This window comes from Battus philenor, unplaced genomic scaffold (assembly GCF_028537555.1).
Source record: "Battus philenor isolate CCGP_79_NKW_IND1 unplaced genomic scaffold, ilBatPhil1.0.hap1 SCAF_2, whole genome shotgun sequence".
NCBI classification, from domain to species: domain Eukaryota; kingdom Metazoa; phylum Arthropoda; class Insecta; order Lepidoptera; family Papilionidae; genus Battus; species Battus philenor.
In genome coordinates, this window is record NW_027181682.1 from 16070173 (window position 1) to 16085451 (window position 15279).

The 15279-nt window shown below is 34.2% G+C and overlaps 1 protein-coding gene across 1 annotated transcript; it reads right to left on the reverse strand.

The window, feature by feature from the left end:
- Positions 1-1426: 1426 nt before the first annotated feature.
- Positions 1427-15189, reverse strand: Pex1 (peroxin 1). Its single transcript, XM_068765009.1, has 13 exons — positions 15010-15189; positions 14234-14452; positions 11783-12884; positions 10774-11014; positions 10274-10427; positions 9198-9366; positions 8170-8315; positions 7101-7288; positions 5522-5581; positions 5233-5419; positions 3977-4135; positions 2800-2918; positions 1427-1877 (listed from the first exon to the last, which is right to left on the reverse strand). Exons 1-13 carry the CDS (start codon positions 15100-15102, stop codon positions 1790-1792), a joined length of 2925 nt encoding a protein of 974 aa, XP_068621110.1. The 5' UTR covers positions 15103-15189; the 3' UTR covers positions 1427-1789.
- Between the last annotated feature and the right edge of the window lie 90 nt (positions 15190-15279).

The following is a 15279-nucleotide window of genomic DNA, read 5'->3' on the forward strand; positions in this document are numbered from 1 at the left end:
TATTATAGTTATTTTGACTTTGCTTTCACTTACATACATGATATGATGATACATGTATCACTCCTTTTATTATTTTACTGAGTCCTTTTCAACCAACAAGAATTCGACTACAGTATATATACGCAATTATCTATATGTCACCATTATTACAAGATATTTTAAGATTACACAAGCCTTACTTTTTACTATTTAAAGATTCAAAAGTAATAATACATTTTTCCTTTTTAATCTAACCATTTTTTTTTTCATTATTAGATTTACTTTTACCAAAATAAAATCAATGCATCTTTTGGAGAACGTAAAAAGTCGTAGAGTAAACAGCAAAAATATACAGAATAGAGAACGCGTCTGTACCGTGCAAATGTCAGATGTAAACTGACTTTCCACTGTGTAAACACATCCTTAGCTTGTTATTACCAACCTTTCATATAAATTGTGCATTTTCTGGATTTTTCTATTTGATTAAAGCCGCCAAAATTCTAATTTCTATATTAATAATAAATACTATATTTACACTCTAAAATCCCAGAGATGTGTCTATTTTAAAATATACTTTTGACATTTATTCATCAATCACTCCTGTTTGATCAGAGGTTATAAATGAAACTAAATAAATTTGTGTCAATTTATTTAACAAAATCTCTATCACAGTTATAAAAATAGCTCAAAATATACAAAATGAATTATCCTTAACACCGACTCTATGATAAAATTACGTAACAATGTTATATATGAATACGTGGACGTGTTATAAACAAAAAATAATAATTGACTTCACTTAAAATTTACTTTTAAGTGTACCATAGACAAATAAGAGATATAAAATATAAGAAGTGGAATTATTATTTGAAAGTAATGTATTAAAACAACTTGCAAAGGAAATTTAAGAAACGTCAAAATTCAACAACAATATATTCATATGTTCTTTTATTTTTATATACATATACATTAATGTGTTGTATGTGTTTATTATTTAAACAAACTTTATAAATAAAAGACAATATTAGCGTAAATATTAAGAACTTTAAACCTTTAATCCAGTGCCCGCGAAGTAGCGTAACGAAGCCAGATGAACTGTCAAAAAATGTTATGGCGAAAAACAAAAACAGATTTACACAAGGCGTCATTTCACATGTTTATGAATGTAAATAAATTTATATTACAGAATTTAGTTCATTTATTTTCATATTAAATTAATAAAATAAATATTTTCACATCGAAACTATCTTAAAAAGACATTTGAATTGAATTAATTTCATTTCATGATGCATCTCTTTATTGTTGTATATATATTACAGATTATATATGACATATAAATCTGTTACAAATGGAATATTTAAGCTAATTTTCAATTAAAATAATTATTTTTTTGGTTCTAATCACGTTTTTTACACAATAACCTAAAAATTGGCAAGAAATTGCCATTTGTCCCAATTTTTAGGTTATATAGAGTATTAAATAAAATGTTTATATATACATATGTTTTATTGCTTATAATTATTTGGTCTTTATATATCGTCTTTATTAGGTGAAAAAAGTGTGATTTAAAGCATATTTTAGCAAAACCATTTTGTATTCTATAAATCTTCGAGCCTTTAAATGCAGTGTTGGCATGTTTTACTAATAAAAAATTCACATATCCTCACGACCTCGTATATTCATCGCGTTGATATGGAATTAACTTGGTGATATTGAATAAGCGCATTTATAATTCTAGTTAAGACGTCGCTATTATGCCGATGTTTAACAGTAGATTTTGATACTGCAACAGTGCTTCGCCTCATGTAATTTAAGCTAATGTGACGCGTTGTTTCTGCATTTCCTTCGAAAGCTGCCGGTGTTCCGACGAAAGGGACTCCCCGCGGAATCTTCTATACCTATAAAAAACACTGTATGAACTCGGGGAATAACAAACAAAAAGTATGGCCTTGCTATCATGTAGTGAAAGTAGATTCTTTAAATGTTTAAACACAACACAAAATCTTGTTACGTATTATTAAAGTACAATTTTGATATACAAAGTCGCGTAAAGAACAAATTTCTGTACTTAAAAAGATTTTACATACAAAATCGGATTAAAATACGCATTGCCTCTCAAGAACTCAAAATGTGCAGATAAAATATATAAGATTAGAAATACATTTTTTTATCTGTGAAATTGACAGATTTTAAAAACAAAACTGAGTATACCGACATGTTATCACTCATCTAATTAAAATGAAGCGTTTCAAAATGTCTATTCTACCGCCCGGTGCCGCTTTTATACGTTTAACAACAACTAGCCCCATCTGTCAACGCCGACCGAAACTACGGAGTTCTGACATATATTTATGTATATAATATTATCCTTATTAAGTATATTTTTGTAAGTAACTATTTATGCAATCATTATAAGTATAGTATTAATATAGATAACATTATAGAATTTGTAAAATGGATATATAAATAAATACATAGGCTTGTACTGTTCCCTTGAAATTTAGATGACAGTAATGACCGTTGACAATTGACATATGAGACTAGGGTTTGACAGACGGTAGAAGATGATAACAATATGATTCTATTCCAGCTTTTGCATCGATTTATTTATTACATTTAATCTTGAAACGGTTTTATAAAGTTTTTCTTGACATACCAACAAATAAATATATAATCTCTGGAATTTTTCAGTCCAGAAACCTTCAGTAACATCCGCCATGAATCACGCATTTTATTATTTCAATAAAATTTTAAATTATACAAAGATATATCCATATAATGATTTGTCCCTTCAGTCGTACAATAATTCAAGGTACATACACAGTGTCATAGAATAGTCTCTGCTCCTTCGACAACGAAGGCTTCGTCTCCTTCAGCGCTATCTCCAGATCTTCCTGGTACACTATTACAGACTCCATATTCTTCTCCTCCCCTTTCACCTTAAAAATATATTCAGTTATTAAGTTTTTTAAATGTTTTTTTTTTTTAAATTGTGTATATAACATCGTCTGTTTCTGTCAGTAATAAACAAGCCCTTTGACATGAGCTATATAATACTCACAGAAAAAAGCACTGCATCCCCACCTAAGCCTTTTTAAAATTTCTACGCACATGTTTTTATACCAACATAAAGGGGTTAAACACGAGTCAATCTTCGAATTGCCCCCTTAATATTTTAATAGCCTCCCCACTTTGGGGCGTAGGCACCACGTTGGTAAACAATATGTACAATGAAATCACAACAAAAATATTTAAATAATTATTGTTGCTTCTAATTAATACATGTATGAAAATATATACATTTCCCTTTTGTATACCTAAGGCTCTATTTTTTAGACTGACACTACACCTAGTCCAAGACATCTTTTAAAGTAGTGAAGTTCAAAGGCTTCGCGGGAGCATCGGCTAGAGCTGCTTAGAGGCAAGCTCTTAGATCGTTTCGATGGACGATTCTCACAGCTTACCGAGGCCGGTATTCTGGTCTTACCGCGTCCAATACAGGACAGCCGGTGATCAGGTGCACAACGGTCCGGTCCACATCCGGATCACAGATACACGAGAGACTTGCAGAATCCCCCGTGCTTTGTGAACACTTGGACCAGAACCGTGTCCAGCTCAACTTGACGAAGCACTTCCACCACGTGGGGGACCGACGCCGGGTCTACCAACTCGTGGTTGCCACTCGTGAATTTTTCTTCATAAAACCAGTTCTTCAAGATATGTCGGTGACCTTATTTCTTATTCGTACCACCTCATTTTTAATTCGATCTTGCAGCGAAACTACAAGATATCCTCTTACAGTCACATAGACATTTAATTCAATATCCAAGATTACCAAAAACTAAACAATTCAGAATTCTACCACACTAAAATATTCCACATATTACTAAAGCGTATGATACTTGACTATCTATGACACTCACGGAATAAACTAGAATCTTTCCACAAGACTTGTTCTTATTTGACATTAAAGTATTAAAATGATGGTAAATAATACCAGTTGTTGCTCTAGCCTTCCCAGCTGCGCCGTGATGAGGAGGGACTTAAGATCGGCGGGCGAGAAGTCTTCGGTCCTCGCTGCCAGGTCCTGAAGGTCCACTTGCGCGTCTATGGCGACATCCTCCGCGAGCGTCTGCAGGATCTCGTAGCGGTCATCCTGTTGGTACCAAGGAGTTTTTATGTTTTTTTATCTTGTTTTAAGGATAGAGACATATACTTTCCAATTTTCACTCCCTTTCTTTCATCCTACACAATATCTTCCTTTATTCAACATACAGCATTCAGTTTTTAAGGTTGATATGCACCATTAGTTGTCAAGGCGTTTCCAGGTGTTAAAAGAAGAATCTATGGGACCAATTTATTCCTCATACCAACATGTTTTGCACCTGGGAAATGGTGGTTCCATAGTAACATTTAACCTTAATATTTTTGTCGAGTTTTAATGATATGGTAGAAAGGTATCATGTGGTCCAAGCGAAGGTTTCTTTAGAAGAAAAACTGAGTTATGTGAAACTCCTACAACATTAAATTCCTACCTTAGAAAATGTTGCCATACAGGACTTGGAGGCGGTTCAGCTACGCTGGCACTCTCGCTGTGGTATCCCAGCATATATCACTTTTTGTTCCTATCATCATCATCTCAGCGGCTAGACGTCCACTGCAAGCCCACTCCTCCATGGTCACGCGAAGTCGCTGGATGAGGGCAGCGCGGTACCGGTCTTTGGGAAAGACCTATGCCTTGGAGTAGGCGTCCATCAGTTAAAAATAGAAGGAAGGGAGAAGGATCTGGTTGTTGAAAGTGAACCCTACGCGGGTCGTTAGCCCCGAGTATCTTGTGGTGCTATCACGATGGTTCGAGACCACGTCAAACCATCGTCCGCCTCAAAGTCGCCGAAGCTAGTGAAAGTTTAGGGCCCCCTCCCTAAACTACCGCAACTTCGAAGGCCTCGTTTATGGTAGGGGAGCACCATTCACTGGAGGGCCGTCGCAAGACGCGTCCCTGCACTAACGGCGTCGTCTCCGAGCGGGATCTGTCCTCTGCCGATCCCGTTCAGCCCCGAGTATCTAGACCAACACGCAATGAAACCGGTACAAGCATGGCGAATTCATGGTATGCTAAATTACGTCTTTTGGACTTTCGTAATTGTAGTGACATTTCAATAATTTTGAGATATTTGAACAAATATGTAACTCGCTATGAATTCGCTATCAGCGTGGTTACTCCACTGAATGCTGAGGCGTTTCTTGTGTTACCTTAGTGGGGGGCGGGCAGTAGACATGGCGCTGGAGACGACCGGGTCTAAGCAGCGCCGGATCCACAAGGTCAGGGCGCGAGGTGGCGGCGAGCACAGCACCTCGAGCTCCGCCCTCCGCTCCATCCATTCGCGCCAGCAGTTGGTTCACCACGCGATCCGTCACACCCGTCGAGTCGTGACCCCGCCTGTCACAAACAGACGACTTTACCTAACTTTTTTAACTGAAAAGCATATTATTAATATTAACAATACGTACAAACAAGTTGTACTTACAATATTGGACTTACTTGGGCGCGAGGCTGTCGAATTCGTCGAAGAAAAGAATGCAAGGACGTTTCATCTCTGCCCTGCAATAAAATTAAAAACATGATGATTTCGTCTGTTGTGGATGGAGTTTAACATGTTAGGTAGGCATAGTTAGAGACCTAACGAGCTGGAGAACAAAAATTAAAACACTCGGATGAAAGATCGACACAGTTTATTTTAAAAGCCATCCGCCTATAACTTCAGACACCAACCAAATAAATTATTTGTCATGCGAATGAAATAATTTTTACATAAAACTTTCACCACTCATTTGTACATATTAAACATTAATTCAAAATTGATATAGGATAATATTTAATTCCATATTCCATCACAGCACTAAATATTTAATACAAATTCACAAACAATAACACATGTCACTAGACGCCGTTCGCCATTTTTATATTTCGGCGTGAGACGCGGTTTTGACAACCGCCTACAAATCATACGCCGCGCGTCCTTGGTTTTTGCGCATGCGTACACCGATGGATTGACAGATAAGCGAAAGCATTTTGACAACTGTCATTATTTCGCTACATTGTGATCAAAAAGTAAGGAAGGTGGGTAATTTTTTTACTAGGACTGTATATAACAGTGTTTTTCAACGAGGAGACAACGCCCCACAGGAGGGCAACTTGATGGTTAAGGCAGACAATTTAAAAGTGAACTCGACACAAGTTAAACCCTGGTGATACATGGCACAAAAAATGTTACAATATACTGGTTTATAACATTTGCCAAGCGTCTGTTTGTCAAAAGTTTGAATATCATTTGGCTCAGCAGAAACCATTTTAAAGGTCTATATTGGTCGATGTCATACTGCATTGGTTCTTCGCGACTTGTTTGCCAAAAAATCGATTTATATCGATTCGCAACCACTGTATTTGCCTGATTAATCTCCATGCGAATTCTGGCTATTTAACAAACTAGAAAAGCTAATACAGGGACGCCGTCTTAACACGATTGAGGAGATAAAAACCAATTCGAAGGTTTTGAAGGCTGTATCGGGAAAAGACTATTCTGTTTCGAGGACTAAAAAAAGCGTTGGCAAAAGTGCGTTTTATCAGACTTTACTTTGGTATGAAATTTATTTTGGAAGTATAAATAAACAATTTATCTATATTAACAACAAAACTAACAATTTCATTATATTAACAAATTCACTTTACTTTTTGATTATAGTATTACAAAATATGGATTCTCGTCAAAACACGATGGAGATCATTGAATAAAAAATTTAAAAAAAAATGTTGATTAAAATTGGACTACAACTTACTGTCAATTAATATATAGCACACCATGTATTACAGATAAAATAAACTACATAATGATATTATAGTAAGAAAAAGCATTTTCAAAGTTTGTATTACTACTTATTAAAATTAATTATTATTTATTATCTGCTCCTCTAGACTTTGTACTTCCAGAAGCTATTGACCTGTCGTGTTTCAATAAAACAATACATATTTCAGAGTGTCTTTATACATGGTGTTCGGAACTAAATTTATTTTCAATTTTGAATCTTATGTTTATACATATAAAGTCTAAATTCATGCATACTTATCAAATATGTCCCGTATAGCCTTCTCGCTCTGGCCGATGTACTTGGAAAGCAGCTCTGGACCCTTCACTGTGATGAGATGCATATTGGCCAGTCGCGCCAGACAGGATCCGACATGGGACTTGCCAGTTCCTGGCATCCCGTAGAGTAGGATGCCGCACGACTGGGTCGGAAACAACGCTGGGTACTAAAGAAACGAGGAATTTTATATTAAGAATTATATTCTACAGACATTAGCGTCCGTGCCTTTTACAATTACGTTTAAAAAGTCCGAACTTTTTTTTTGCTACGTATTTACATGTGTTTACTAAGTCTCTTAATCTGTTTTAACGAAGCCCTAGCAATGTCTAGTTTTTAAAATTACGTATCGTGCGACCACTTCCTCATCACTACTCCATATTGGCATCATCAGGTTGTGCGCCAGTGTCTGTGCGGCGGTTGCCGTATTCGTCACATCGATGAATCTTGCGATCGCATCTCGAGTCTCGTCCGTGTAATACACGCACGTGTATGACGTGATATTGCTACCACTGCATGATGGACACTGTTATACAGCCAACAGGGTGTCTGTTGGACGGACAACGATGACCAGCTTGCTCATTTTACCCTGAGCCTCGTGGATGGTGAGCGTCCTTGGACCTGTCCTTGTACCGTAGCCTTAGCTAATGAGAACTTGTTTATCGGCTTGGGTGTGAGTTAGATACAGGATGTTTTTCTGTTTCAGGATATTCTCACCAGATTAAGGATGTAACATGCTATCATGTCTGCATTGCATATTTTTAATTACTTTACAGTACCTTGCAATAAATATTGCACATCGATCGTTGGAAAGAGATAATTGACTGATTTCGGCTTCGTAGAGCATTATCTCTGTCGTACAGACAGTTTGTATTTCGTGCGAATATTGTAATTAATAACTTTTGAATCGTTTTGAAACAAATAAACAATAAAAGAGAAATTTGGCTTCTGACTGACACTCCCATGTTCAAGACACTGGCAGTAAAGCTATACAAAATCACACACAAACACGCAGCCAAATTGTAAAACGTCAAAATTAAAAAATCCTACCATGATAGGCCAGAATATGCTCTCAGTCAACACCTGCTTGACCTCCGCCATACCACCGACTGGACCCCAGATATCGAAGGCATTTGTTCTCTCTTCATCTTTTTGGACCTCGTCTACTAGTCTAGGTTTCTCGTCAGGCTTCGATTCTGTAATCAAATTTTAAAATATTAAAAAAATTGGCATTCACTTACATAATTCAACTAAAAAATCCTAATTTCAAGTATTTTAGTACCATCATCTAGTTTGCTGCCAAGTTACTACTTGGTGAGAAAACCTGTGTTCCATATTCCTGTCAGGTAGAAGTGGGAATATATAACAGAGATCCAATTTGTTGGTAAGTAATAGCAAACAAATATATCATTTTATTGTAGCTTGTTGCCAAGTAGTATTTCACACATATCAACGTATTCCAGTTTGCTGCCAAGCAGTAGTTGGAATACATAATTAAGTTCCATTTTACTCACAAATAGTAGTGAACGGAGATCAATGTGTTGCAGCTTCCTACCATACAGTAATGGACAAATATTGAGGTATTCCAATTTGCTGCCAAGCAGTAGTTGGAAAACGTGACCGAGTTCCAGATTGCTGATAAGTGGCAGTGGACATATATAAATGTGTTGTAGCTTAGCATTAACGTATACCAGATTGCTGCCATGCAGTATTGAGAAAAAATCAATGTCTTTCAAATTGCTGCCAAGCTGAAGTGCGAAAAAATGTTTATTTTTCATTATGCAAGCAATAGTAGGGAAACATTAGCGTGTTCCAATTTTCTGCCGAGCAGTAATAAGACATAACTGTGTTTCAATTTACTGCCAAATAAAAATGAGTATACATCGCCATGTTTCAATTTTCTGCCAAGCAATATCGAGAATACATAAATGTCTTTCAGGGATGTACTAAGATATACAAGAAAAACATCAATATTTCCCAGTTCACTGCCAAATAGCAGTGGAAAAAGTTTCTAGACAACTTTTTTTTTTAATATTTACATTACCTCAGATTTAAAATTTCAAATTCTTTTCACTTACTCTTCCTCTTAACGGCCTTGAATATCCTCTTGTTCAGGTAATCACAGACGTCCCTCACGGTACCTCCGGCCGTGTCCATCGCCATCTTTATTATGTCATCGTCGTTCACTTCGAAAGACGAACGTATTTTATCGTTCAACAGATGTTTAAACATCTCCACTCTTTCCTCCTGAATTTGAAACATAAACCAATATTTATTTCGATCCGATAAAATTTTCTATTCCTATATAAAATTCAAAACTTTACTCATGTGACGTCGATTCCGAATGCCGGTTAGACATGAAGGTCTGCGAGGAGTTAATGGCCTCGCTACTAAAGGAGAAAAAAAAGAGACAAATATCCCTCGAAGTTTGCAGGAAAATTTCAGAAAAATCAATCAGTAGAAATGAAAGTTAAAAATAAGAATAAGTGTAAACAATCAAATAACAAATAAAGCAAAATAAAAATGGAATGTATATAGAACAAAATGTTTAATATAAAATAAAGAAATGTAAAACTGAGGAATGAATGATATCGAATAAAAGAGAAAGAAACATGAAGAACGAAAGATTATAAGATGCGCAAATAAAAGTAATGTGAAAAAAATTAAATAAAACGACCCTGTCCTTCACAAAGATAGGGGTACGAGAAGCCCCCCACAGCGGGAACCATAAAAAAAACCTCATGTGACGTCATAAATGACGCATTTAATATTATATGTGGAACTAATTACGTATTTTAATTAAAATCATTTATTTAATACAGTTTACATACATTTTAAAGGTGATCTGTGTATAATATCCTCACATTCTAATTTTATTGATATAAAATTAATGTAACATATTTCAGAGTGATATACAGGATGATCGTAAGTTGTCAAACGAGCAATACATTCATTCAACAAAATTCAAAACGCATATTAAAAATAAATTGTCAATAAAACTTATTATTCAATAAACGAATATTTAAATGACTAGAATCCTTGGCTTATAATTCTCCTAAAAGTTCCAATGTTGAAAATGTATAATAAGTATTTTGTCTTATGTCTTTAACCAACCATCCCATACATAAAAAGACTGCTTGTAAAAAAAATTTACCTGATCCAACTCCGGTATGTCAAAATGCGCAGTGAACAGCGGCTTCCCGTTGAACTGCCGCAAGATAGGATGCAGAGACTTCATCGTCAGTGACGTCATCAAGACGCATACTCCTGCGCATGTCTGAAGAAGGTGCTTGATCACAACTGCCAATCTGAAAAAAATAATTATAAAAATTCACTCACATCTTCAAGTAATTCCTCATTAGTTCAATCAATTACATAACAACTACAATAAAACACATTGCTAGCTATATTAAGATTTAAAATCTAAAAGATGTAATATGCACAACTAAAAAAGTTTAAAAATGTCTTCCTGAAACTTAATTACTAACACTGGCAAATAAGTGAAATACATTTATTTATTTATCTAAGTACACAAGCAGCATACATAAGTTATAAGTACAGTAAAGAGTTAGTTATGTGTTCCTTTATAGGTGATATACATCATTGTAAAAAAGAAAGATGATATCACATGTAACAGGAAATAAAAACAATTACCTCTGGTAATAAGCAATGTCTTGTGGAGAAGCACCTTCAATGTTAGATGGCACCAGGGCATCCAAATCATCACAGATAAGAACAGCCGGACTATGTTCCTGACACATCAGTATAGCCTTGCCCAGGACTTCAGGAATATCCTTACGGCCTTTTAGTGATCGACAGTGCAGAATATGGGACCACACTGTTAAATCTTTCTGAACTATATGGCATAATGACGATTTACCTGTTCCACTTAAACCTGCAAAAAAAGAAACAAAACTGTATTATTTTGGAAATATGAATAAATGTATAAATAAAAAATTGTTTTATAATTAAAAATTTTTGATCTCATAACTAGTGGAGTTAGTTTTTAATAACATAATTATTATTTACGTAAATAATAATTTAAAATTAAATTCTGTAATCAAAAATTATGAAGTAAAAATGAATTTGTAATTTAATACACATTCAATTGACTAGTTGTACTCTGTTCTGTTTCGGGAACCTACTCTACCTCCTCGGTGGAAAAATTTCTACAAAATTTTAAGATTTTAAACCTTGTGGTTCTACATATCACAATAAGTCAGTACATAAGTGCTACATAGGTTGTTTATGTGTTTTATTTCTAAATGTAAATAATTGGTTTTTTATCTTGAATACCATTCAACAACTATTTATTCATTATTTTTGTGATACATAAAACGTCACGGAAATTTTGATGAATTTTAAATATTGGCACCGAAACACAAAAGATTGGTCACCACTGTCCTAAGTCCTTAAATCAGTAGAGCAGCTTATGTTCCAGATGTGGGATCATTATGAAGTTAAACATTATCATTGTCATCATTTCAGTAGATAGATGTCCACTGCAAGGAACAGGCCTCACTCAAAGACCTATACTATGACTAATTTTAGCTACCTACATCTAACAACTTTCTGCAACCTTGATCCACCAAGTATGGGACTAACTCACACCGCGTCTACTGTCTATTAAGAACCAAATGCTATAATAAAAAGTAAAACTTACCAGTGACAAGAACATTGCTTTTTATCTCCGACACACCTTTAAAACTGGCTTCTCTATGAATTTCAAATTGCAAATCCAATATTATCTTCTCCACTAAATTTTGCACTGATTTCATATTCCTGCAATAATTTCTATAATCATATTCTAAATGAGACACCACAGGTTTAGGCAGTGTTAAATCCGAATCAGCAAGACACTTGGCTGCTACCGTGCATTGACGGAATGATTCTGAATTAAGCATTGTATATCTAACACTGTCCGGTTTAAGTTTGAATTGTAAAAAACCTGATGATATTTGCGTATTCTGCTTAATCATATTGTGATTGATTAGAAATTTTTTACCCGAATGTGTGTTTTCGACTACACATTTCTTGAACCTCTCGATCACATCAACTTCTGTTTGAGTTTTAATTGAATATGTCACTATATCTATATGATCTGGATGTTGTACTTTATCACCTATTATATTAAATATAATCTTTACTCCATTTTCTATGTTTATTATTGCATTTAAAGCTTTTGGAATAAGCACCGTCGGTATAGTGCTATTGTAGACTTCATGCGATAAACTTCTAAATACAACATTGTCAATAGGGACTATTTCAACACAGATACCGTCTATTTCATTATCACTGGCATCATTTTCATCATTACTATCTTTTATTATTGAAGGTATATGTTCCATTGTTGCTAATATTACAGTTAATTCTTTATATTTAGAATGTACCAAATCCTCATGAACAAACACAATGTAAGGATGAATAAGATTCCTTTTGCCATCACTGTCTATTGGCAAAGCTCGGAGAACTAATTTTTTTGGTGCGTTCAAATATGGTTGCAATAGAGCATTATTTATTATTCCTATATTATTAAATTTTGTGTCTGTGTCCTTTGGTAAGTTTATCGGGTAAGGATTGCTTCGATGAGTGTTAAAGGCATCAACCTTTACAACAACTCTACTGTGATTTACAATAATGCCAGTTTGTTTTGGTGTAAAAATGATGGGCATTGAAGTTGATATCCAAACAATAGCCTTCTGATTTGCCACCACTAGTCTCAGTTGATCTAATATTTTTAGTTGCAAAGCCTCTGCATTGTCTTCCTGAAAAAAAAATACAATTTTATGCAAATGTTTATTTACAGAAGCTAAAAAATAATAATGATCGAGCATTCACTCATATACATATATATATATATATATATAAAAAGAATCTGTGTCTCAGTATTCTATAGATTAAAAAACCATGCATCCAACACAAAAATCTGGTAAACGATTAGGTATATCCCCAGTTCAACCCTCCAGCCTGGATGCACTAGAATAGGGCTAAGATGTCCCTTGCCTAGGTTCACGGACATTGAGAGTGGGGGCTTTCATAGTCAACTCAATGCAAACCTGAGAAAAGATGCAAAGTGGTCATGTGTTGCAGCAGTACAGCAAGGATGCCACAATAGGCACAGCTTCCCCCTGGTATGTGTCTTGGCATAGTACTGAGAGGCAGATTAGAGTTTCATAGGAAATCCAGGGGACCCTCCAAAAGTACCGAAGACGGCCACCAAAGCGAGTTTTAATGGGTAGGAGGCCCACATAAGATTCCGCCAGAGGATAGAGACATGGCCACACGTCTTAAGGCTATTGCCTCAACCAGAGATTTAAGCTCATGTCTTGATCTCAGAACGGCGCGACGTCTGAACATGCCAGGTGTGACTTTTTCAGACACTGTTCATCAATTAATTACAATATTTTATATTTTTTACACCATTGTTAATTTTGTTATTTATTTTATTACCTTTGTTTATTTCTGCTTATAAGAGGGGAACATGTTTCTCCTTACATATCAAGTATTTACTTTTAACATAAGAAATATGTTAATAAATTAGCTTTATACATTTTTATTTATTAATATACCAGTCCCATAAAAATCTTTGGGGGATGTCCATGTCCAGCAGAGGATGTCTTAAGGCTAAAATGATGATAATGATACTCTATTAACAAATCCTTTTAGTGACCTACAGGATGATTAATTTGATGTGTTAAAGCTTTAAAGGAGTGAATGTATAGCACATTTATCAGCAAAAAGCTTATTTCCAATCAATCTTGTAAATATCTGAAAAATGTTTTTTTTTATTGTTATGACAGGCTATTTACTTCTTCCTGAGCAGTCTGCAGAGACTAACTCTGTAAAGAAGACTTAACTTTACACAATTTAAACATTCATAATTAAATTTTACTATTAAAACATTAATAACTATATTTAATATGTAGTAATTCAAAATATGAAAAAAATTTCTTACTATATTATCATTATATTATTTATTAGTTCTGAAGCTATTTTATTGGATAGCATGTACCAATTGACAGCAAATGTGCTATACATTTACTCTTTAAATCTCTTACAATATCTAATACCAATCATTCTGTATTTATAAAAGTTTTAATTAAGCCAATCTTACCAAGATTTCCTGATCATCAGGACTCTCTGTATCAATATACAACTCATCAAGGACTTTAAGGTCATTGTTTGGTGTTACAAAAACTTCACTGCTTTCATCAAGCCCCACCAGTCGGCAATATATAGGGTTGCATGCTATGTAACCCTCTGGTATGTTGCTATTGTAAACAACCCACAGAAATATCTGCTTCTCTTTAACCAACACTTGAACACACTGTGTCTGAAATTATAATATGTATGTTTGTTAATTTTTGTTCATTTTATTTGTTACAACTCACATTTAAAATTAACAAAATATACATATACATATACATGTTTCTATTCAAATATTCTATTATTTATAATTGACCATTTATAACACAGTATAAAGAATAATGTAGTATTTTTGAGTACTATAAAAGAAATGAATAAACATTAATTTTATTTTTATTTAAATTACTAAATTATAAAGTTTTTTTTTTAATTTTTGTTATCTATATTGTGTACTTGGAAGATTATGTGCAATAAATTATAAAATTAACATATATGAACCAAAAAAATTATCAATTTATCTGGTTTTAAATATAATACGATTAACCAATTGAATTTAGTTTTAACTATAAATTACACAAAAATCCACAACAATTTTCTTAAAAATTACATGCTGAAGAAATATCTATGCATCTTCACTTATAAATTCTTGAACAACATTCAAATTCGTGACAATAAATAAACCAAAAACCTGTAGAGGTCAACGACATTTGTTATCAATTTTGAGAAGATTATCAAACATAGTACCTGTTGGTTGTTTGTGCTGTACTTTGGACTGATATAAGCGAAACATGTCCTTTCGTGCGTATACGATACCTTAAGACGCACGCCACCAATCATTTTAATTAATACCGCTAATACACCACACACTTTATAAAAACCCACAATAACTTATAAATATCTATAAAATTACAAACAAAACTATATACATATGTCGTAGTGGAATGACAATTTCAGATGTTTTTGACAATAAGATGCGTGTTACAATTTATGCTGTTTCAATATTTGTAATAGATA

Bases quoted from the DNA above. Each gene is read 5' to 3' on its own strand.
- Pex1 (XM_068765009.1), bottom strand. From the start codon at position 15,102: ATGATTGGTGGCGTGCGTCTTAAGGTATCGTATACGCACGAAAGGACA. The intron at 7,289-8,169 runs GTAGGATTTTTT...TCGTTTCTTTAG, and splicing joins GCATATTCTGGCCTATCATG to TACCCAGCGTTGTTTCCGAC. The intron at 4,136-5,232 runs GTAACACAAGAA...TGGTACCAACAG, and splicing joins ACTGCCCGCCCCCCACTAAG to GATGACCGCTACGAGATCCT.